At 47.7% G+C, this 23,513-nt stretch overlaps 2 protein-coding genes across 2 annotated transcripts in view; both read right to left on the bottom strand.

Annotated features, from left to right (window-relative positions):
- Positions 1 to 23,513, bottom strand: part of LOC309585102 (large ribosomal subunit protein uL22) — a 369,655-nt gene that overhangs the window by 215,464 nt on the left and 130,678 nt on the right. The window lies entirely within an intron of this gene.
- The window catches only part of MYO5B (myosin VB), a gene marked incomplete at both ends in the record, with an annotated part of 146,343 nt that overhangs the window by 80,410 nt on the left and 42,420 nt on the right, over positions 1 to 23,513 (bottom strand). Inside the window, 6 exons of the mRNA XM_082301027.1 lie at positions 3,555 to 3,820; positions 5,388 to 5,497; positions 7,532 to 7,639; positions 11,256 to 11,337; positions 12,728 to 12,871; positions 14,827 to 14,983. Coding sequence (XP_082157153.1) covers positions 3,555 to 3,820; positions 5,388 to 5,497; positions 7,532 to 7,639; positions 11,256 to 11,337; positions 12,728 to 12,871; positions 14,827 to 14,983 — 867 coding nt within the window. The remainder of the gene's footprint in view (positions 1 to 3,554; positions 3,821 to 5,387; positions 5,498 to 7,531; positions 7,640 to 11,255; positions 11,338 to 12,727; positions 12,872 to 14,826; positions 14,984 to 23,513) is intronic.

A 23,513-nucleotide genomic window follows, 5' to 3' on the forward strand; every position in this document is an offset into this window, starting at 1 on the left:
ACCTGGGACTGCTTTTCTTCTGCCTGCACTGGGGCTGGCACTGCCCCCGGAGCTGGTGTCACCTGTGCCAAGCAGAGGACGCTTAATCCATTCCCTTCCCAGAAACTGGGCTTTACAGTCTTTAATGCAACAGAACCTGGTGTCTGGGACAACAAATGTTTACATTAAACACGTGGCCCAGCCCTCAGTGATGAATGTGTCCTTGAAGAGGTCCCACTGTGCTCAGCCTCGGCTGCACGGCCGAGTGAATCGGTGCCTCCAGCTGTTGCAACTCAAGGGATGTGGCATCCCCAGGACTCTTTGGAAATACCAGCTTCTGCAGGCTCATGATCACAGCAACAGGGCAAGAAAAATTTAAATTAAAACATAGATGGAGAGACATGAAAAAAAGGTGAAAAAAGACAACGAGGGTTGGAGTACACGAGGAAAAGAAATTGGAATAGAAACTTTTTCTCCCCTTCTGAGACACCAGATGTGATGTACGAACCCTGCCAGCGAGTGCCAGCCGGCGGCAGAGCTGCTGTACAACTCCACCTCCAAGGGAGATCTCACAAAGTTGCTTATTAAGGGACTCTAATTGACAAAGCAGATTAGTCGCCAGCCTTACGTGTGTGCTCGCCAGGAGGTCCTACCTGCTCAGAGTGACTGCACTGAGGCAATATCCTGATGGGGAAAGCAAAACCGTGCCTGTTTGGTCTCTATATTCATTTTAGTGCACTGTATCTTGGTGAAAAAAAATAAGCATATTCACCACTCCAGCCCATTGCTACAGCTCCCGAGAAGGTACATCCAGCTTAGGGACGGCTCTTGTGAGTAGATTTTCAAGGGGCAAATGCTGTATTTTGTTTTTTCTGCTGCTCCCCATTCTGCCGTGTGGCTGGTATCTCCTCAGTCCTCTGCAGCACCGAGGCTTGTATTAAAATATTTAAAGTTCATGAATAAGTCTAGCACACAGCTGGCCGCCTGGGTGTTCACACTTCCCTTCACGTGGCAAAAAAGAGGGGGAACAAGCTGTCCCCACCAAGTGCAGGAGTGCCACAAGAAGCCACTGCTCTGAGAGACTGCGGTATTACTGCTACTGCAAGTAACACCACTTCAATAAATACAGAAAGGCTTTCAGTGCTGCACCCTCTCACCTCAGTGTTAACACGGAATTAAGGACACAAAGTCGAGCATTAGAAAGTTGGAAGAAAAACCCTACAGCTTCTGCATCCTCTGTTTGGATCCCATCCCTAGAAATCCCACCCATGGGGACAGTTGTCCCCCAAGAGCACTGGGACAGAGAAGGTCCCAGGATGTCAGGGACATGCTGTGAGGATGGCTGCAGGCTCCCTGCTTTTCCAGCTCAATCCCTCTCCAAAGGAAAGGAAAAAACAACATCCATTTGGGGGAAAAAAATTCTAATAGTTAGCAAAATGCGTTAAAAACTTTAAAAACCCATGAGTTAGGAGAACCGAACCACTTTAAAGGACAGCAGAGTCACGTTATCATCACCCAAATTCCTTGCATTGTTAATTGCTCAGCAATTAGACAGCAATACCCATTAACAAAAGGGATTTATGGTCTTTTCAGGACACCAGACTCTCACAAGCGTTTCACCCACGAAGATGGACACCTTCCCCTGCAAATCTGCCTCTTTAATAAAACCTGCAGGTCCTTGTGGAAAATCCCTGCTGGTGTCACCAGGGCTGTGAAAGCATCTGCTGGCCCCCGCACTGGACGTGATGCACGGACCGGCAGCTGAAGGAGGTTTTTCTTCCACACTAACAGATTTTCAAGCCCAGCTTAATCTTTCATGAGCCTTATCCCCAAGTCTCCTTTCATTTAGATTTCTGAAAGTCTGATCCTCTAACTCAGGCATCCAATTCTCTGTATGGACCCACCATCACTCACAGGGCTCCATCTCAAAGCTTTATTTATCATAGCCCAGCCTGCAGAAATTTCTCTTTGTAGGGACAGTGATGGAAAACAGCTTCTCTATCTCATACAGTCTTTGAACCAGACTGTGCCATATTTAACATCTTCCAGGTCCTGTGCTATCTACCCGAGAGCCCAGAAACCTGCAAACCAGAGAGAGCAACCTCATCACCTCGAGCTATGCCACTGAAATCCCAAATCAAACAGAACTGTATTGTTATCATCCTTGATAGCAGTGCTCCTGCAAACCTTGCCATATGGCAGCAGCTGTTGATGGAGATGAGCAGACAGTGGGGCTGCACTGGTGCCCCAGCTCTTTCTGGCATCCTTTCTGTTGCTGTGGTTGTCCAGCAGATGTCAAAATCAACATCCTAAACACCAGTAGCTGTAGAAACCTCATGGGAGGGTTTATACACAAGACCCAGTTCCAGCAATTGTGTAGGTGTCACAGCCATAAAATCATGCTGCTTTTTCGTTCTGATCCAGAACTGGTCCGGCAGGATTTCATTCCGAACCCGAGGTTCTCCTAGAGCTGACAGACCTTCAGAGGACATGGGATTTGGGACTGAGCAAGCACAGCGATTGCCCTGGGTTAGGGACTGGTTCCTGGAGCAGCTGCAACTTGCACATTCCACCTTTCCGTCTGAAACAGGAGCAATTGAGCACCTTAATGTATTAAGGGAGAACAGAAGGCCACTGCTGTCCCACTGAGAACCACAGAATCCCAGAATGGTTTTGGGTTGGAACAGACCTTTTAAGGTCTTCCAGTCCCCCCATGCCATGGGCAGGAACACCTTCAGCTAGACCAGGTTCCTCCAAGTGCTGTCCAACCTGGCCTTGCATGGACCATCCACTACCTGTATGGGCAACCTGGGACTTCTCCCTTGTCCTTGTGCCCAGAGAGACAGAAAAAGAATAGTGTTGAAAAAATGGAGGGCAAAACCCAAACCCACAAGACCTCTTTCCTTTCCCACCCCACAACTGGCAGAATCCCTTCCTTCCTCTTCCATCTTCTGCTTCTTTGCAGCAGTTCAGCTAAAATGAACTCAGACGACTCTCACATCCCTCTTCCACCACCATTCAAGCTCCAGGATGACAAACCAGGCAGTAACCGGTACCCAGAACAGTTTTAAAGCAGCTCATTGCCCCTGAGAGTGCAGGCTGCGAGCCTTGCAAGAGCTTTTTGCACCTTACATCCCCACCACGGGTTCCCAAGCTCCTCTGAAATCTCTCACTGCACCAGCGCCCTGCAGCTGTGGTTTCACAGCTGAAGAAGCAAAGTAGTGTCCTCAAACCCCACAGCAAGACCTGGCAGTCTGTGGTGTCCACAGCAGCACCTTTACACCAGCTCATCTTTAAGGTTGTTTTAAACAGTACAGGAGACAGAAACCCCAGATGGGAAGGGCGTGGGAGGTAAACCCCAGAACCCAGTGCTCACACAGACCTGCGTGCACCATTTCTAAGGCCGCACACTCTGCAGGAGGAACAGAACTGCAAAAGACACAGTACTTTTCTTGTGTTCCTTTCTAGTATTCCCATCACCTGCCACCAGCCAAGGCCAAGTGTGCCATGCAAGAAGGGGAAGACAAATTCTAAAGGACTCCTTGAGCAGCCTGGACAGCTGAGGAGGTGCCTACCCATAGATGTCGAGCACACCGATGAAGGAGTGCTGCTTCACAGTGGTGTGCAGGGCCTTGTTGATGTGCTGCACGATCCAGTTGAAGAGCTGGGCATAGATGTGCTTGGCCAGGGCATTCCTGGCGTTCACCACCTGGTGCAGGGACATGCTCTTCACGTAGGTCTCGGCCGTGGTGACGAGCTTGCGGTGGCAGAGCCAGTGCTGCATCTGGCTGTGCTCCACGCCCAGCAGGCTGCAGAAGTTGCTCAGGTGCTCGTCCTCGCTCTGGGGGGGAGACCAGAAGCAAAGTCAGCAGGCTGGTGACACCCCAAACTGGCATTTTAACACCCAAGTTCACAGATCTGTGCAATAGCAGCTTTTTGTAACTACCTATAACTAGGGAAAGCTGTGTCTCTCTGTGGGTGACAGGAATGGGAAAGCAGTGACACCCATTCTGCTGCGCTAGTCCTCATGGACAGGGCTGGGACAGCTCACACGGAGCCCTGGACAGTGGTACCAAGGCTTGGCCCTGCTCTGGTTATCCTTGCGCTGTCAGCTTTCACAAAGAGTGGATTTCCACAGGAAAAAGCATTCTCCACTTCACTCCTCCTTGAGCTGCAACTATACTCTCCCTCAGAGCAACCCTGATTATGCCTCAAACTAAAGCTTAGGGTACATGCCATGACACTGTGCCTTTTACAAAGTAACTCCATTCTGAATAACAGAGTTATAAATCATGCACTACCAGAAGGGCTTAGGCTTCGCACAATTAATAAAATGAAATGTGAACTTCATTTTCTTTATCGCAATGTATTTTCCCCCCCTCTCAAATTAAGACAAAGCAGCTCTGAGTCTCTATTATGCTCAGTAGCAGGCACTGCCTTTTGGACAACGAGAAAACAATTTTCCTCTGTGTATTAATACACATCTAGAGGAAGTTAATTGTTTCCAGTTAGATAAGCGTACTTAGAAATGTTGGGTGGGTTTGAGGAAAAAAGTGCATTTTACAAGAATTCTAAGATGTTTTATTGTGATGTTACCTTTTTGACCACAGAGTCAAGGTTGTAACAGAACTGATTTAATACCTTGCAATCACATTTGAAAGTAATTAAACAATATGAGCTTCATTAACAGAACTCAGCATTGTTGAAGCAGGCAGCTTTCACATATCCATGTTGCCAAGTATCAAGTAAATTACCCCCAGCACCTCACTCATGGAACACCACATTATCTCAAGGGTAACACTAAAGCGTGTGCAGAACCCTTTTAAGACTTTAATTAGGATCAAACAGCCCAGCCTGGGATGCAATGATAATTTACAGGACAGTATTTTCCATATAATCGCTTTATTTTTCCCCACCTCTGAACAAACACAGAAACAGAAAAACTGCCTCCAAGGCATCTTTAGTGTTATTTATTTTTGCTAATTAACTGTGCAGTGCTCCTTTGGCCATGTTACAAGCAGCAGCTCCGTGGCTTTGCCTGCAGGAAAATGGTTGTAAAGCATCACACCTCGTGCTGGTGTCACCATCAGTGTCACCATTCCTCAACACCCTGCACTGGGTGTTCTAAGGAAGCAGGGAGAGTTAAAGGTGGGTTGGGATGTAAGGGATGTAAGCAATCTTTGAAGGATCTTGCTTGCAGGCTGGCTAGAGAGCAGGAACAACGCATTATCTCCCAGGACAAACAAAGCAACTAGGAACTTGTGATGCGTTTTCAAAAAAGGCAAAGAAAACTAGGAGGAAAAGGGCTTTCTACCAAAGGACACTGCTGTGAAGCTCAACATACGAACACAGCCTGACTCCTGAGCATACCAAGATCCCCACGTGCCCCATCCCTGAAGGTGACCTACCGACACACTGCAGGCTTCCCCATCTCGTTCCCCTTGGATTTCCAAGTTTCCCAGGTGCAGAATGGCAGCAATTATCCTAAAAATGATCATCTGATGAGACTCCTTCACTCCTATGGGAACAATTGATAGCTGATTGTCACAACAGAAAATGAAACACAATTTTAAGTTTATTTGCAGGCACTGGCAGTGTTCGACTTCCTTCCCAGGCAATTGGTTTTCAGAACCATGAGGCTTCTTCCAATAAATACACCACAAACTCTCAATTTTAACACAGATGGGTTTAATGCACACAAAACCAAGGATGCTGCTCCACAGTGATCAAACAGGATCAGAGCTATAGGGGCTCTGCAGCTTTCACAGAACAAGGAGTTGCTCATCTGTGATCGCAGTCTGCTGACAACCAAAGCACAGAAATTACAACTTATTGTCAACGTCCCACAGACAGAAGGGAAAATTAAAGCCCTGCACACGATGCACAATGCCTCCACACTGGTGGCACAGCTGGATGCAGCAAGTCACCACGGAGCTGATGGGGAGCTTTGTCTTACCGTCCCCAGTGTCTCGACAAGAGCTACGTGTTGTGGATCTTTACTGGGAGTGTAAAATGTTATTGCTTTATGTATTTTTTTTATATATTGCTTTATCTATTTTTCTGGCAGGGTTTACAGGCATTTCCAGCAGGAGCTTTGCTCAGCAGCAGTGTGCTCATGGCCTTCTTGCCGTATCTTGCATTTTTTTTACATCCCAGCTGGGTTTCTGTGTCCCTTTTGTGCTCAAGGCTGGTGTCTTAATTATCCACCCAAGGTCTGAGACATCACCTGCTGGTTTCTGAATTATCCAGAGCTTCCCTTTCTCTCTCTCGGGACTTTTCTGTTATCAGCACAGTGAGAAATGTTTCAAGGTTACCAAAAGGAGCAATGCTCTGCTCTTACTTGGAACTCTTAATTGGAGTTTAGCCTGCCTCGGATTGGGGATTTGCAGATAAATTTGACTTTTCCTTGTTACACACAGAAAAGCAAGACTGTAAACTCTAGTAGCAATTTCACCAGGCCCTGAACAAAAGCAGAGCTGGGAAACACTGAAGAAAAATGAAGAAAAGCAGAGACAGAGGAGCATGTGAAGAACAGAAAATCGTCATCAAACTGGCCCCAGAGGAAGATGCTCCCACAGTGCTTCTCAGGGGCCAGCAAGGAGACAGGGGAGCTGCTTGGGGAGGCAGAGAAGGGGACCAAAGAGAGACTACAAATGCCAAGGGGATGGGGAGAGAGTTCCCTGGAGATTACAGTCCTGTGGGCAAGTTTGGAGCAAACAGGAATCGTATTTTTTGAGTAATTAACAGAAGTCACACAAGCTGAACAAGAGGAGGGTAAAGACAAGTCACCAAAGAGAAAGAGATTGAGCCCATCTAAAGCACAAAGAGGAAAAATTTGGGGGAAACAACTGCAGGTCTACAGCTTGCAGTGAGTCCCCACACTCACTGCAGGCACAGTTGGTCAAGAAATTCCACAGCCAGCTGTGAACATCATGAGCTCCTCTCCCAGCCTGTGAAATGGAACCAAGAGGCACAGAGATTGACCAGCACTTATAAACTTGGTTTCAGATAAATATAAATAGACTGGGCAAGTTTTCCTCTCCAGATAGTTTTTCCTTTCAAAGAGCCCTGCTGCAGGCAGGGTGCAGCTCTGCTCCCCTGCTGCCGGCACAGGGGCTGGTCACAGGCACAGATTCTGCAGCTGCCATGTAGATGTGGACTCTGCACAGCAGGGTGTACTCAGCTCATTATTTCCAGGAATCAGCTACTTGGTACAATGCTGTGATCCAAGAAGTGACATCACCTTCAACCACAACACAGACTGAACTGGAGAGTAATAGCTCTTCTCCTGCTCGTAAACAGGGTAAAAAATAGCAAGTCAATACTGCAGCCCTGCTTTGACTTCAGAATGGTTTAAATTTCTCTTAAATTCTGTGTCCTTCTCCATTTCACTGCTGCTTCACAGACAGATGCTAGAAACACTTCTGTAGCTCCTACTAAAGAACAAAGCAAAGCCAGCTAGGTCAACGGGAGCGTTATAATTCTGGCAAAACACTGAAAACAATTGCAAGAGACTTCTGCTGGGCAGGCTTCAAGCAGAGCAACCCCTTACCGAGCAGGGTGAAGGCATGCCTCGTTTTCTCAAAGTCATCAGCATCATCCACACCATCAATGGACGTGTCACCTCCCTGAGAAGTGTAGAAAAAGTCTTCCGCACACGCTAGGAGAGAAGAAAGAGGAGAAATGTATCAGCAAGCAGCACTCCCCCACTGCAGCCACTCTGTAGAACGTGCACTGGGATGCTCCCTGTCCCACAGCCCTGAAGGGCACCTGTCTCCTTTGAACCACAGTTTGCTTGGGAATGGATGAAGCAGAACCTCAGTAAGTGACAGGAGCTGCTTCGTGCAGTGGTGAAACCTCTTCCCCATGCACAGCAAGTCCCATCAGGGCAGCACTGTGGTGTGTTTGGGATTCTAGTAACAGCTCCATCATATGGGGGAAAGACCATTCCAAACACTGAGGTGACTACTTTCAATAATTCCTTGTCCTGTTTTACATATCCATGAGTAATTCAGATATTTTAACACCTTTTCTTCATAAAGCCTTAGGCCTTGGGAGCAAAGGGAATGGTGAATGCCTCTCAGTGCCTGCATTACAAACACCTGTGCTTTAGCAAAGTTACTCCAGGATGACACCTATAAATCCTGTGGAGACTGAGAGGCATTTCCAACGCAAATACAACAAGAAGAGACCGCAGGATTTACGTCCGGTTAAAAAAGCTGCACATGTAATTCCCTTCCTTAAAACAAGGCCCCACATGAGGCCCAGAGCCATAAGATGTGTGCCCAAGGCTGCTGGCTGAGCCCTGGCAGAGCCACAGCTTGTCCCCTGTGAGGGCTGGGGGAGCCCAGCCCCTGAACAGCCTCCCCACCCCACCCAGAATCAGTTCTCAGCACCAGCCTCAGCCTGTTTTGAACCGAGTAGGAGTCATTTGCCAAAACCCACTCCTTAACACACACAAACATATTTCCCAAGCATCATCAATATAGAGAAAAAGCCTACTGTGTGTTCCGCACCAGCCTAGTGGTAGCCTTTAAAATCACTGCAATCTGCACTTTTTTTGGCTCAAATTGCCACCAGAAGCTCCCCATCCCTTCCCAGGCCTCCCACAGGCTTCTGCATTAGCTGTACTTTCAGGCTGTAAAGAAAAACAGTTACTTCTTTCTGGCATACAAAGCCTTGCAACCCAGAGGTTTCGGTAATTCTGCTCATTGCTGGAGCATCGGGAACAAGGGGCAGAGAATGCTGATTGGGGTCAGGCAGACAATGTCCCTCCTAGTCCCCCAGCACAACAGGAGCTCACCCAGCCCATGGTGGAGCACATCACACTCACAGCTTGATGTTGCTGCACATCCCCCTGCAAGATGCCAGCCAGGGCTGGTGGTGGCTGATGGGACCGGGACATCAGCTTTCAATTTTAAACATCCACACTGGGATCTGTTTCTGCCTCAAGTCATCCCTGGTATAACTGACTCCAATCTCTGTATTTCAAGATCTCTGTAATTATTTTAACAACCGCACAAACCCTTTGATTCATTGCAAACAAATAAAACACATTCCTGCCTTGCACCAGTGCCCAGGCATCATTAAGCTAGACACCACACTTCAAAAGGCACTTGCATTGCACATCACCATTTAAAGTCAAATATTTACTTTCTAGTTTAAAATTAAGCCTTTAGGATCACTCTGACTGAAGCCAACACTGGTTTGCTCTGCTGCACTCATGTATGTTTAGAGACTCTTTTTGTTTCCCAGCATCTTGCAACATAAAAAGAAGTAACAACAATTCTTTGTATGGGCAAGACCCAAAGGAGAAGCAACTGCTCCTGTTTTTTATATGGAAAAATATACATCCTCCTCCATGAGTAATAAAAAGTGGACTTTCACATCAAGACATCGCTTGTTTTGTTAAGCCTTGGGAAGACAAGGTTGACTGTAAGTACAGCTCACACGAGGAAATAAATCTGAGTTCAAACTAGTTATCTTCATACAGGCCTGTAAATCCAAGGCAAAGCTGGAAATGAAAAACATCACTCAAAAGAAAGAGAAATAAGTGAATTGTGCACCTCTGCACTCACAGACCACTGCCCAGCACCTGCAATTCCACAGGCCAAGGCAGAACCTGCGTCACACCAGCAGGAGCGGCTCACGGACCCACATCCCTGTCCCCACCAAGCCTGTGAGCAGCCCCACATCTGACAGCCACCAGAACACTTTGGGGAGGCATTTTTCAGCTATTGCAAGGTGAGAGGGCAGGAAACACCAAGGACACACACATTTACCTTTGGAAAGAACTGCTTCTTTTCCAGTACACGGTGGATACCTGTGCATGCTGTGACACAGCAAAGTGCCACAGAGAGCAGCTGGAGACTGACATGCACTGACACCAAATTTTGGTTAGAAATTACCCAAGAAGGGTAATTCCATTCCTGGCAGGCTAATGGCCCTGGCACCCACTCCTCCTGCACTGCCAGCTGTGGCCATTACACATTCATCCCTGAGATGCTGAAGCTGAGAGCCACAGTCACAACAGCACAAACACATCCTGGGTGATGCACCAGGACAGCAAAGGCCTCTCAGCCTCCACTCCTACCAGTCACCATAAACACAGATGATGCTTTCAGAGAGCTGTGATGAATAAGACTGGTACTTCCCCTGATCCACATGTTCCCAAGAAAAGAGCAGTGGTTTCACGGCTGGAGCTCTCACACGTCAACTCGTGTCCCAGGCTGCGCTGAAATAATTTGTGTCTGAATTTTAATATGCCAGCAGAGATCATTGTTACCAAGGGTATGTTTTTAAAAATGAAGCATATAACCATGGCAGAAACTCTTGAAAGTGGTCAAAATGATGTGTGCTCTGTGTGGGCAATGTGCCTACAGTGACCCAAGAGGTCATTAAGACATGCTCAGGATTACCTAGAAACTGAAGTCCCCTCTCTTCATCTGCCATTCCTCTGTAGTCTGGATGGAAACTTCTACCAGACCCTATGGTGGGATCAGAACCTGCCTTGCTCACTATTTAAACTAGGTAAAAAGCCTGGTTTAAGCCTTGCTTTTCTCTCTAAGCAACAGCAAATACTCAAGATAAAGGAATAATTAAAATACATCCCTGCATCCCCTGCTGCAAGTGCAAACCCTCTGAATCAGGTGCTTTACAGAGGTTTTGCTGCAAATCCTTGGGGAAAAACCCAACCCATTCCAGGAGTTAGCCTTTAAAAAAAAAAAAAAAAAAAGAATTCAAAGGACACAACCACTCCTGCCAAGACACTGGCCAGATCAGCCCACACTCACATTTAAAATACACACCTTATGCAAGCTTGGTACAATATTAACACATCATCTCCCTGCATCAGCTGGCATCTACCACAGCATGTAGTTTCACTGCAGTTCTGCTGCCAATTTTTACAGAATCCTGGAATCCCAAAACAGTTTGGGTTGCAAATGACCTTAAAGGGACACCTTCCACTATCCCAGGCTGCTCCAAGCCCCGTCCAACCTGGCCTTGGACACTGCCAGGGATCCAGGGGCAGCCACAGCTGCTCCGGGCACCCTCTGCCAGGACCTTCCCACCCTCACCCAAGCTGCCACATCCCTGGGGACGGGGTGAGCAAACCTGTGCTCCACCCAGGAGCAGAGGCCCTTCAAGCTCATCTTCCTCCCCTCCTCCCACTGCACAGGCACACAAGGCCTCAACAGTGACCTGCATTTCTAACCCCACCACATGCTCCTGCTGCCCTCAGGCCCAGGCAGCAGCCACCAGAGCACAGCACTTACTGAGTCCAAGGTCTTTGAATTCTGGAAGGCTTGCGGAGGCACAGAGCTGATAGAAGATGTGGTAGTTGCGCTCGTCCTCTGCCTGCGGGGAAACGCCGAGTTACCAGAGGCACAGAGAGGTCACAGCACTGCTCCCACCCTCAGACTGCTGCCCCCTGAGCCCAGGACCACCCTGGTCCCGTCCCCTGCTTCCCACCACCAAGACCCTGTCAGCAACACCAACACAAAGATTTTTCCTTGCCACCTGGGAGGAAGGAGGTGCCAAGCCTGACCAACATACATTGCCCATCTGGCAAAGAAAGGAAATGATTCTGTATTACCTTCCACCTCTTATTCCTCCCTGGAATAACCAGGCTAAATGAGGCAGCAAGTACTTCCCACCCAAAGAAGGTGGTTTACTCTTCACAGCTTCTCAAAGTTGTCAATATTTTAGGATTTTTGTAGTTGGGGCACTTTTTTTTATGTAAGGACATAATTTTTGCAGATGCTTCTGAGCTATATCCCAAGCACAAACCAAGAAAGCTCTCCTATAAAGCCTCTCCAAGAAACCCAAGGGATGTGCTGTGGCAGAGACATCAGCCTTCTCAGCCACTCTCCTGTCCCTCTTTAGTCTTCAAAACTGCTGCCTGCAATTTGTTCTCCCTGGCTCTTTATCCAACAAGCCTCCCAGGTACACCTTAGCTCAGGATGAGGGTCATCATGTTGGAACCATAACGAACTCCAAGACTGAGTCTGAAAGACACATCTGGAAGCTGTGTCCATCAAGAAAGCAACAGGACAAGAGGAAACAGCCTCAAGGTGTGCCAGGGGAGGTTTAGGTTGGATATTAGGAACAATTTCTTCATGGAAAGGATTGTCCAGCCCCGGCCCAGCTGCCCAGGGCAGTGGTGGAGTCGCCATCCATGGAGGGGTTTAAAAGTCGTGGGGATGTGGCACCTGGGGACGTGATCACAAGGAAGACAGAGAGGGACTTTGTACAAGAGCATGGAGGGACAGAACAAAGAAGAATGGCTTCCCATTGACAGAGAGTAGGTTTAGGTTAGGTATCAGGAAAAAAAATCACGGCTGTGAGGGTGGGCAGGCCCTGGCACAGGGTGCCCAGAGCAGCTGTGGCTGCCCCTGGATCCCTGGCAGTGTCCAAGGCTGGGTTGGACGGGGCTTGGAACAGTCTGGGATAGTGGAAGGTGTCCCTGACCATGGCAGGGGGTGGAATGAGGTGATCTTTAAGGTCTCTTCCTACCCAAACCATTCAATGATGATGATTCTGTGATGGGTTTGGCAGTGCTGGGGGACAGTTGGACTTGATGGCCTTAAAGGTCACTTCTGACCTCAATGATTCTGTGGTTCTACTTGTAAAAAGATTTTTGACTTTTTTTTTTTTTTTTTAATCCACAGAAAAGACCCAGACTATTGAATTCCTGGAACACAGCACCCAAAAGGAAAAAAAAAGAGAAAGCCCCACAACTCCTCACCTGAAATACAACCCGAGATTTTTCCAGGAGATATGTCCTCATGTTGGCACCAATGATGTGGAATCTTTTATCAAAGCCAATCTGAATGTATTTCCCAAAGCGGCTGCTGTTGTCATTCCTTGTTGTTTTAGCATTTCCAATGGCCTGCATAAAAAAAGCGAAATTAAAAATTAAATTTTAATTGAATTTCTGATTTATTTTTAAGCACTTCAATTTGCAATCAGTGTTATATAAACAGTTACAGGAGAATTTGAGGAAAACCCCTTCCCAGATACAGAAGGCAGAGCAACAGTGTGACTTTGGGGAGGACTCTTCACTGAAAATGTGGCATCTCCAGGGTTTTTATGGAAGAGAAATGCACATAAACAGCAACGAGTATTTGTACAGTAAGTAAATCATCTACATCCCAACAGCCTCAACACTCCAGTGCCACCTTATAGGATGCTCCCACCTTTGTTCAGAGTCAACACCAGCAGCTTCCCTGGACAGGTCTCCTTCCCCCCAAGCACATTTAACTCAGGGTTTTTCTGCAAACCAGGCAGTTTTCTTTTATGTTTTTCTTCTGCATAGGCAATGTTCTCATCAATTTCCAATAAAGACAGGCAGGTTGCCTGGCCTCAGCACTTAGAAATTACAGCCAGAACTGAACACAGGCAGGAAAATTAGAGCAATAAAATTCTGGGGTCATACAGAAGAATGGTGTGTGCTATGAATTTTTTTCTTGGATGGTTTTAAGTTCCCCCTGGTAGTGCAGCTACATTTCACAGAGGCAGAGGAGATGGGTGAGGACAGGAGTAAACTAGCGGGTTTACCAGGAGTAAACCTGCAGAAAATCAGTGAGTTTACCCCATCAGCCACACACCTGCTGGCTTTTCTTACTGCTCACCTGCACCATCACTGGTTTGGACACTCCAGCTCAGCCCCATCAGGCAGCAGGGTGTCAGAGCACACGTGCTGCCTGTCAGGCTGGGTCTCACCCCAGACCAGCCATCACCTCTGTGCCTATCAGACAATTTGGCACAAGGCACCATGATGGGAAGCCTCCCTAAAGGCTTAGCCAAGCCTAAGGTTAAGCACAGGACAACACCATACTCCACTAAAGCAGCACTGCTGGCTCCTGCCTTGGAAAGAAAGTCACACGAGTCTGAAGTGCTTCATGGACTTTGGAAAAGCCCAAATCAACTGAAGGCACTTCATGACTCCAAAATCTATTTGGAAAATGGGGTTTAGGCACTCTGACATTTATTTTCAGCATCTGGCCTCAGTGAAAGGAAACAAAGCTGCTTTTTCCCTTTCTTTCGTATTTATAAGAAGAATTATTTTCCTTCAGAGCAGGATTTCCCTATAATGGGACTTGTTATTGCCCTATAACACATCAATTAGGTTAGAAAATCCCTCCAAGATGACTGACTCCAACCTGTGCCTGACACCCACCGTGTCACCAGACCAGAGCACTGAGTGCCACGTCCAGTCATTCCCTGGACACCTCCAGGGACAGGCATTCCACCACCTCCCTTGGCAGCCCCTGCCAATGCCTGACCACCCTTTCCATGAAAAAATTCCTTCTAATGTCCAACCTGAGCCTTGCTGGGCACAGCTTGAGACTATGTCCTTTTGTCCTGTTGCTGTTGCCTGGGAGAAGATGCCAATACGTGATTGATAGCAACAGAAAACTAACAAAAATCAATGCACTGAAATGTCTCAAATCAGTTAATCCCTTTCTTTCCTATTCTATGTTTGTACAATAAAAGAAGGAGATTAGGGGGCACCACGCAGTGACAAAGGAGGAAGAAGATGATAAAACACTAACAGTGCTGGCTGCACTGCCTAGGTGCTCCACTATGGAGTCCCATCAAAGCCCAGCTCCTGGAGCTGTGCTGGGGATACTCAGGCTCAGCTTTAAGACCATCAAATGCAAGTGCAATTGAGGTGGCCTAAACGGGGGCCATCAGTGCATTTCTGCATTTCAGTCCAGCTCCAGGATGCTGCGGTGCTGTAAATCAGACCTGTCTCGCAAGCCACCAGCAGTTCTCACTGTACTTGTGACTTACGGAGAGACACAGTGACCACTGCAAGCAGGACAATGGTGCAGCTCTTACCTCCATGATGGGGCTGGAGGCCAGGACTTTGGCTTCGATGTTGGTCTCGCTGGCAGAGCCCCCGACGGTGGCAAAGAAGCGCATGGCGTATTTGGCAGAGACCGTCTTACCTGCCCCCGACTCCCCACTCACTATGATGGACTGATTCTTCTCTTCCCTGGGGAGCCAGAGCAGAAAAGTTTATAAAAGTTAAAATTCTGTGAGTTAATCCATTTTCTTGTCAGCTGTTTGCACCCTCCTCCCATGTCGCTGGTCGCTCACCCTGCCACCACCTACCTTAGAGACACTGAGTTTCTTCCGGGCTACGAAAGCAACAGTGAATAATACACAACTGTGACACTTCCCAGAGAAAACACACAGGACACTGAATATCTCCAGAACACCTCCAGAGGCGTGCAGAGACAGCGGGAGCTGAGTCCCTGCATGAAGCACTGCTGCCTCCTTCCCCCTGAGACTCTGGAAAGCCCATTTCTTACACACCACAACACCCAGCCTCTGCTGCTGCACATTTGTCTGGAGAACTTTTAACAGGTATTGGCTGAATATCGGTTCCTAATACTGTGTATTTAGTTTTCCCCCCCAGCTCCTTCACTCAAGGATTCGAGATTTTGCTCATTAAAACACAGTCAACTCATGAAACTCACTTTTAAAACACAGTTACCCCAGAAAGATTCTTCTACACTCAAAACATGTCAAAAATACTGAAGTTGTAAAATCCAGCACCCCAAAATTAGGACACACAAGTTCCTTGATTCTCTGTGCAATTATAGGAACATCAGTATTTTCACACAACTCCCGACATCTGGTTAAAACTTTGACAACAACAACAACACAAAGCATGTCTCTGACATCAGACTCACACCAGCTACTCATCCCTAAATTCTGTGACATTGTGAAGTCACTGATTACAGTGCAGAGGTACTTCACCAGATACCTCCAGGGCATGGGACTTTGCACAGGGGAGCTGAGGGTGGCACCATCTCATGCAGCTCTTGAGCCTTGCACAGAGCACAAACTCAGCCAAATGCCTTTTTCCACTTGCAAAATTAATCATTCACACAAAACCCCTTGCACAAGTCATCATGAAATGCCCAGTCCTTCCCAGCACGATCCCCCACCAGATACGTCCCAATAATTAATCTGTTTAACGTGCTTGAGCTGCAAGGCAAAGAAAGGGCCAAGGCAGTAAAAGGAGCTCATTTTCAGAACTACATCCCTCCAGGAAAAGACTTGCTGGCTCCAGGACCAAATGCCTCTGCTGCAGTGGGATTCACTCCCCGGGGCATCATCAGCACAGAGCTAACCCAGCACCTCTGCAATTTGTCTGCAGACTTTGGGAAGGGCAGAGTTTTCACTGCAGGATTTGCTATAAGCTCCCAAAATACCCGAGCTCTTGGGTAAGCTGTAAGGACGTAATTGAGTGTGTTTTTAAGTAAGATCAACTTAAGCTTCCCAGAGTCTGCCCTGGCTTTCACAAACCACAGCTGAAAGCAGGCACAGAAAATCCCATGCACAAGTACAACAATAAATTTATACCTTGCAGTTCTCTTGACATCAGGAAACACCATTAAAACACATTTCAATTTAAGATACTCAGTTCAAGTTTATACCAGTGGGAGATGAGGACAGAGGCTAAATGATTGCCATATACCACTTTTACACTTCCAACAAAAACACACCACCCCATTACTTCCCTCCACTGTCAGGCATGAACATCTTAATTCCTTCTAGGCTCGAGGTAATTGGTTTGAGAAAAAAATCTCAGCCAAGTCACATGTAACGTTTTGGTGCAAACTTTGAGACGCTTTCAGCAGCAGAGGACCAACGAGATAACTTCCAGCTCTCCTTATTTTTCAGACACCAATTCACAAAGTGTATCTTAATCCATCCCCTAGCCAGCAAATTCTACCAGGTATCAACCAACAGGAAGGCAAGAGGAGCCTCCAGCCACCCCAACAATCAGGCAGCAATGCAGAAACATGTGCTGTGAGTGGAGCACACCCTCAGCCAGGCAGCCAACATCCCAGAGCCCGTGTTCCTGGTGACTCAGCCCGGGTGGGGACAGCCTGGTCTTGCTAAGTCACAGCGTCGTGCCCTCAGCAGGCCTTGGCAAAGCCAGCAAGGCTCTCCCACAGCCAGCTGGCAGGATCCAGGCATGGGGCTGCCAATGTGCCAGTCTCACACCTTTGGACTTCCACAGGTGTGCAACAAGCCTCTCCTGGCAGCACGAGCCACCAGGCACGGGCACCCAGCGGAGGAAAAACAGTGCCAGCTCCACAGAGGGGAAGGGAAACTCAGCACCACCCCCAGAAGGGAGCTGGATGAACCCACAGCAGCAGGTCCTGGGACAGCTGTCATGGTTTTCCTCTGATGGAACTCTATTTGAAGCTTCCCCCCTGCTTTGATCATCTCCAGTGAGGTGGGTTGTCAGTCTCTCCTTCCAGGTAACAAGTGAAAGGTCAAGAGGAAACGGCCTCAGGTAGTGCTGGGGAAGAAAGGTTTAGATCGGATATCTGGAAAAATTTCTGCATGGAGAGGGCTGTCAAGCTCCAGCACAGACTGCTGGAAGTGATGGGGTCCCCATGCTTGGAAGCGTTCAAACAAAGTGTGGATGTGGCACTTGAGGACATGGTTGCGGTGAACGTGGTGGTGGTGCTGGCTCACGGCTGGACTTGATCTTAGAGGCCTTTTCCAGCTTTAATGGAGCCATGGTTCAGGGACCCAAGGACAACCTCCTGCTGAGCTCCATCAGTGAAATCCCACACTGGCCATCCGCAGGATCCAGCAGACAAAACTCCTGTCAGCTTCCAAGGAAGGGGCAGACAGAGGCCTCAGCATGGGCTGCAAGGGTGGATGAACAGGCTGTCCGTGGTCAGAGGTGAGGGAGAAGCAGAAGGGAGAGGTGACAACCAAAATCCCTGCAAAAGGAGCTCTGCAAATGCGAAGCTGGCATGGCTTAGAGCTACGCTGGCCTAAAAGTTACTTCAGAGTTATTGTTTCCTACCCTTCTCTGCATGACAGGTATGGCCCAAGCGGAACATTTCAGATAACATTTTCCTGCCACTTTTCTCTTAAAGCCAGAAGATAAAAGCTCCACCAGTCTGGGAGTGAGTCTTCAGCTAAACGAGGCCAAAATCTCAAAAGATGCATTACGTGGCATCCAGACAGCATGATGCAAGGCAGTATTTGGTAACCCAATTTTTTTCTATGTAAGATTCACAATTATGACTTCTTGTTACCAGTTTTGATCTCTTCCATAACTTCTCCATTATCAGCTATTGGGGTGGGCCAGGCTAGAGAAGGCAGAGACCAGCCCACCCAAGAGCCCAGCCAAGGACCAACCCAGACCCACAGTTCCCCTGGGCTTCAAATCTCATCAGAAAAATGCCCTTAAGTGGCATTCTTGGTGCTTTATTCCTCCCTCTGGCTTGTCTCTGTTTAAAACAGACATTTGCCAAAAGACGCTGAGCCTAGTGATAAAAACATGGCCAACACAATTTACTGCTATTGCAGCCACTCTGCCAGGTCCCATTTTTCCAGAGTTTCTCAAGAATTTGCCTTAATGGCTGATGTGCTGCAATAGGAAATGGGCCAGGTGGACTCTCCATGGCACAAAAATCTTCTGGATTATACTAATAACACAAAATGAAAAGAAAGCTGCTCTTAGCAGGCCTCTCAACCTCCTGCATTTGCAGTAACGTGTCTCTTCTGGCTTTTTTAGGTGGATAATGCACGTTCAGACATTTATTTTCCAACTTCAGGAATAAAAGCCTTCAGGAATAAAGGCTGCAGAGCCTTTCCCTTCTTCAGCGTACAAGTTAACCAACTGCTGGTGCCAGCAGGGGAAGATCGATGAACCCCACAGAGCAGCTGGCAGCAAACAGGATGCTCAGGCAGCAGAAATGGTTAAAGCCAGGCAGGAGGTGTTTGTGTTCCGTGTGGAATAAAAGATACTGAAATGTTTGGCCACTGTGCAGGCACAGTGTGCAACACAGTTGCTTAAAATACATTTCGTTTTGGCAGCGCCAACACAGAAGAAAATTATTATGGAATAAAAGCTGGATAAAATGAAGTGTTCTGGGTGAATACTGCCTCTGCTGCAGCATGGCAGTGCTGACCCATCTCTTCCTGGGGCTGGAGGGGCTCCTGTTCACCTCAGGGCTGCCACCACAGGTTGTTATGCTCCCCACACAGCTCACGTGATGCTCAGGTTGGAAAATCAACACCCCGACCTGGAGGTAGGCAACACATCTTTTTGCAGCTATTTGCCATGTTAAGAGCAATGCCCCTCAAGACCACACACAGTAAGAGATGGGTGAGGTCTCCAGCCCAGCAAAACTAAGAGGGGAGTCACCGGTGCTTTTACAACACATGAAAAATGTCATGGAATCGTAGAATTGCTAGGGTTGGGAAGGACCTTTACAGGTCATCTAGTAAAGGCCATGAACAGGGACACCTTCCACTACCCCAGGTTGCTCCAAGCCCCATCCAACTCAGCCTTGGACACTGCCAAGGATGAGGCAGCCACAGCTGCTCTGGGCAGCCTGTAAAACTTCCTTCTTTGTATCTACTCTAAAATTCTAATAGACACAATTTTTTAAAGGCAACATCTAAAGGTGCTGCCCAAGGCAAAAAAAGGTCAGTTGTCTATGCAGAGAAAGGGCACTTCAGATTCCTCTGCTGATTAGCACTGGCTGCTAATTACCAGCCTTTACATCAAGGGAACGTATTTCCCTGCCTGTTTAAGCGGTCAGTCTTTCACCTGCAGCAATGCAGAGAATACTGCTGCCCTCAGAGGAGCCTCCAAACAGCCTGGGAAAGGCCTGGAGAAGCGTCCACACTGCAAGCTGCCCAGCTGGACGCAGCTGTCCAGCTGAATCAGAGCAATCAGAGGTGTGGCACTGCTCAGCGCTTCCATGTGCAGTTCCCACCACTTTATCTAATTAAGCCAGGGTGGAACACCCCTGGAAAATCCTCATTTCAGAAAAGGGGATGGTGGAGCCATGGCAATAAAAAGGGGTTTGAAACCAAGGATGGTTCTCACCACACCTCTGCCTGAGACAGAAGAGACAGGGGACAACCTTAGCGCAGATATTTACACCCAATACCCTCAGCCTCCAGCAACACTGCTTGAAAACAGTATTTGAAGACAAATATACCTCAAATGCTCTCCAGACATATATCACCAGCCAGAATTTTTCCAAAGTCAGCTTTCTTGAAAGCAATAACCTGAACCCATGAGAAGGGACCTGGAACATCTAGTATGTGTCTTCATAGTCATCCCTTCAGAAAACCACTACTGGCACAAGCAGCTTAACTGCACAACTTCATCCTGGTCTCTGCAGCAGGAGCAAAACCAGTTGCACTAAAAACACAGCTTCTGCAAGAGGGAAAAGGATCTGGAATAAATGAAAGCAGAGCCAGACCCTGTGAATAATTGTCAGGGGTCACTCCAGCTTTAATCCCACGTCTGACACTAATTCTCTGCGTCGTGGAACGAGTCAGTAAGTCTCTCCACCATGGAAATCATATTTAACCTACTTCTTTCAGGTTGCTCGGAGGATTAGTGTTCATAAAGCAATCTGAAGGTTAAAAATCCTTTAAGTACTGCAGTCTGAATTGAGCCTGACCACAATGAGAACACCCACAAAAGGCCCGATGCATTTCTCTATTGACAGTGCTTCAAAGGCTAAGAATGAGCAAAGCCACCACATTGTGTTGCTAGAAATATTTAAAAATGCAATAATTTAATCACCACTGTTTTGCATCCCTCAAGTGCTAACGATAGTGATGAATAACTGAGACAGTCCAACTCTGCTTTCAAATGAACAAACAGAAGTTGCACTCTGGAGGTGAAAATCAGAGTGCTGTAGCATTGTAACACAGAGAAAAGCCATCTCTGAAATGGTCTCCCAAGCCAGGAGCTATTCCCATTTCAGTGGGGTAACTGGAATTTGGAGCAGCGTCACTGTTGATAGTGGCAGCAGCTTCTTTTATTTGTTGGCTCTAATTTGGGTTTTTAGAATCACTGGCACTGACAGTCAAGATAAATAGAAAACCACAACTTAGGGGCAGCTACATTTTTCCCTCAGAGAAACCCAAGAAGGTATTTTGCATCCAGTCGAACAAGAGTGTTTAAGGACTTGTCTTCTGTTTGCATTTTCAAATATCAGCTGCAAATGCACATTTTATGCTGCAGCTGCTGAAGCCAGCAGCACTCTAAGGACAAATTTTCACGTGCTACAAGTTCATTTGGGTCATTTTTCACACTGTATCTTTCATAAATGGCATGGGTTACCCTATACAACCCTTTTTTCGTCCTTCTTTTTTTACACAGAAAACTATATTTAACAAAGAAAACTTCTTTTTTATAGGGGTAACTTTTGATACAGTGCCACATACCAGTGGGGGAAAAAATACTATTTTCACCAACAACCTACACCCACATCAGAGCTTCAAAATACATTCTGGTCACAAAGAAAGAGCTGGATTCCAAAGATGTGGACTTGAGCTGAACTTGATGATCCTGATGGGTCCCTTCCAGCTCAGCATATTCTATGATTCTGAGATGCATAGGGGGTGATGCTTTCGCCAGGGTCCACCCTACGCAGCTTTGGAGCCCATTTGCTCACACACCCCTGGGTTTCAGCAAGGACACAGAGAGAAAACATGGCCTTGAATATCTCAGTTGCTGGGAAAAACCCTAAAAGCAGCACCTTGGCCCAGAATGGGTAAGGATGAGCCTGCAGCACGATGCCTGGAGACCAGGAAGGTGCAGCATTAACCTTCTCCTGCGCGGGGGTCGCTGCCAGCTCAGCAGGGCAGGCCTGATCCCTCTGTCCCACACTATTTAACACGCATCAATCCACGCTCCTAACGCCAAGACCAAGCCCCACGGAGCACATCGCGGCGTCTCTGCAGAGGTCAGAGTCCTTGCATGCGGTGTTCCAGCACTCCAGGCTGGAGAACTCCTGCAGGCCCCTTCCCCCCAGAGGCTTTGTGCAGCCGGCTGGAAACGCCCCTCCAACAGCACAGAAAATCCCCACAGCTCCAAGTTCGTACGAAATGCCAAGCTGTCTCTAGTCTTTCCCCCGTTCCCATGGGCAGGCAGGCAGGCAGGATGACCTTCTCGCAGGACTGATGCTTTGCACACCCCGTTGGGGAGGAACACAAGCTCCACGGCCTCACGGAAACGAGGTCAGCGATTCTTTTGTGTGCTGTTCCCAAAGAGAGCAAAACACGCGCCCGGCCAGTTTCCGTGGCTCTCTGGCACCCTGATGCTCTTTTCTGTTCCGGGATCACACCACAGAGCATCCCTGGCTCCAGCCCAGGCCACCTGCAAGCTGCTGGAGCACTGCAGAGGGAGGAGGCTTGGGACTGCGTCCTCTCAGAAAGCATCACACACAGGAAGGAATCACGGGATGCTGCCCCAACAGATCAGGTTTGGAGCACCAGGAGGACAAGTCAGTTGTTTTTCCACCCCGTGCCTGTCCCAGAAAGAAGGTCCTTCTGACAGACTTCATCACCTCCACCATCCTAAGCCACTGCCGCTTGGAAAACTCCCACACTACCATCTGATTAATCACAGTTGGTGAATATTAGGAAAAGCCCAGAAAGGGATTTTCAGAAACCATGCTCTGGGCTCTCCATCCTGACACCTCCAGAAGTTCACTGAGGATGTGGGGTGGCAAGCAGTGACTGCGAGGTGGGCAAGGCCAGTCACAAGTCTTTGGGCTCTGATATAATTATGCTGCTCATAAATACTGTTTTGAATATTTGATGATACTTGGTGTTACAGCTTTCTCCCCTCAGAGCTCCAACAGTTCTGCATCGCAGCAGTGATCACATGTTTGATGTAGGCTATTACCCCTCCTTCCCAGTCAGTGATATTTCACACACAAACACTCATTACTCTCAGTCAGGCACTGGCCTTCCTCTGCCTTAAGCTTTCCCATGCCAGTTCTGTCCCATTTATGAGTATTTATGATTTTTCTATAAGGGATGTCTCATTTGTTATTAAATCTGCTAGCAAATAGCATAGTCCTTATTCTAAATTGCCAAAAAAAAAAAAAAAATTACATTTAAAAAAAGTTCATCAGCTGCCCACTTATCCCCAGAGCATCTCTGTCCTCTCCCACAGCAAGTAAGACCAGAAGGTCTCTCCTCCAGTCCTTGGGAAACATTCCCTGGAGTGTCTCCCAGTTTATTTTTTTCTGTGTATCACCTCTGGAGAAGAAAAGCAATCCCTGAGGTCTTACACCAGCACCAGCACGTTTGCTCTTGCAAAACCTGTTCCACTCATCCCTATCCCACTTTTAACTCTAAGCAGAAGAAAACCCTCTCAGTTTTGCACCTTCCTAAATTCAAGGCCCTTGAGCTGTTTTTCTTCTGGTCCCCTTTTTAGACCAGAGCTTTATTTTTGGGATGACCCCTGCTGCACAGCCCTGGTGAACTGCAGCACAGCTCAGCCCCACAACTCCCTGCAAGCCCCCGACCCAGCCTCATTCCCCTGGAGACTAAACCCTTGCCTGCCTTTAATATAACACAGGATTCAGCCTTATTTACTGTGCCAGTCTGATTCCTCTTGCATCTCTGTCGGGGGTTACTCTCTCTTTTAACTCCTATCCGCTCTCTCTTTGTACAGCTTTAAATCTCCTGTAAAGGCTTGAAATCCGAAGTGCTATGAA

The sequence above is a fragment of the Coloeus monedula genome (genome assembly GCF_965178545.1).
Source record: "Coloeus monedula genome assembly, chromosome: Z".
Lineage (NCBI taxonomy): Eukaryota > Metazoa > Chordata > Aves > Passeriformes > Corvidae > Coloeus > Coloeus monedula.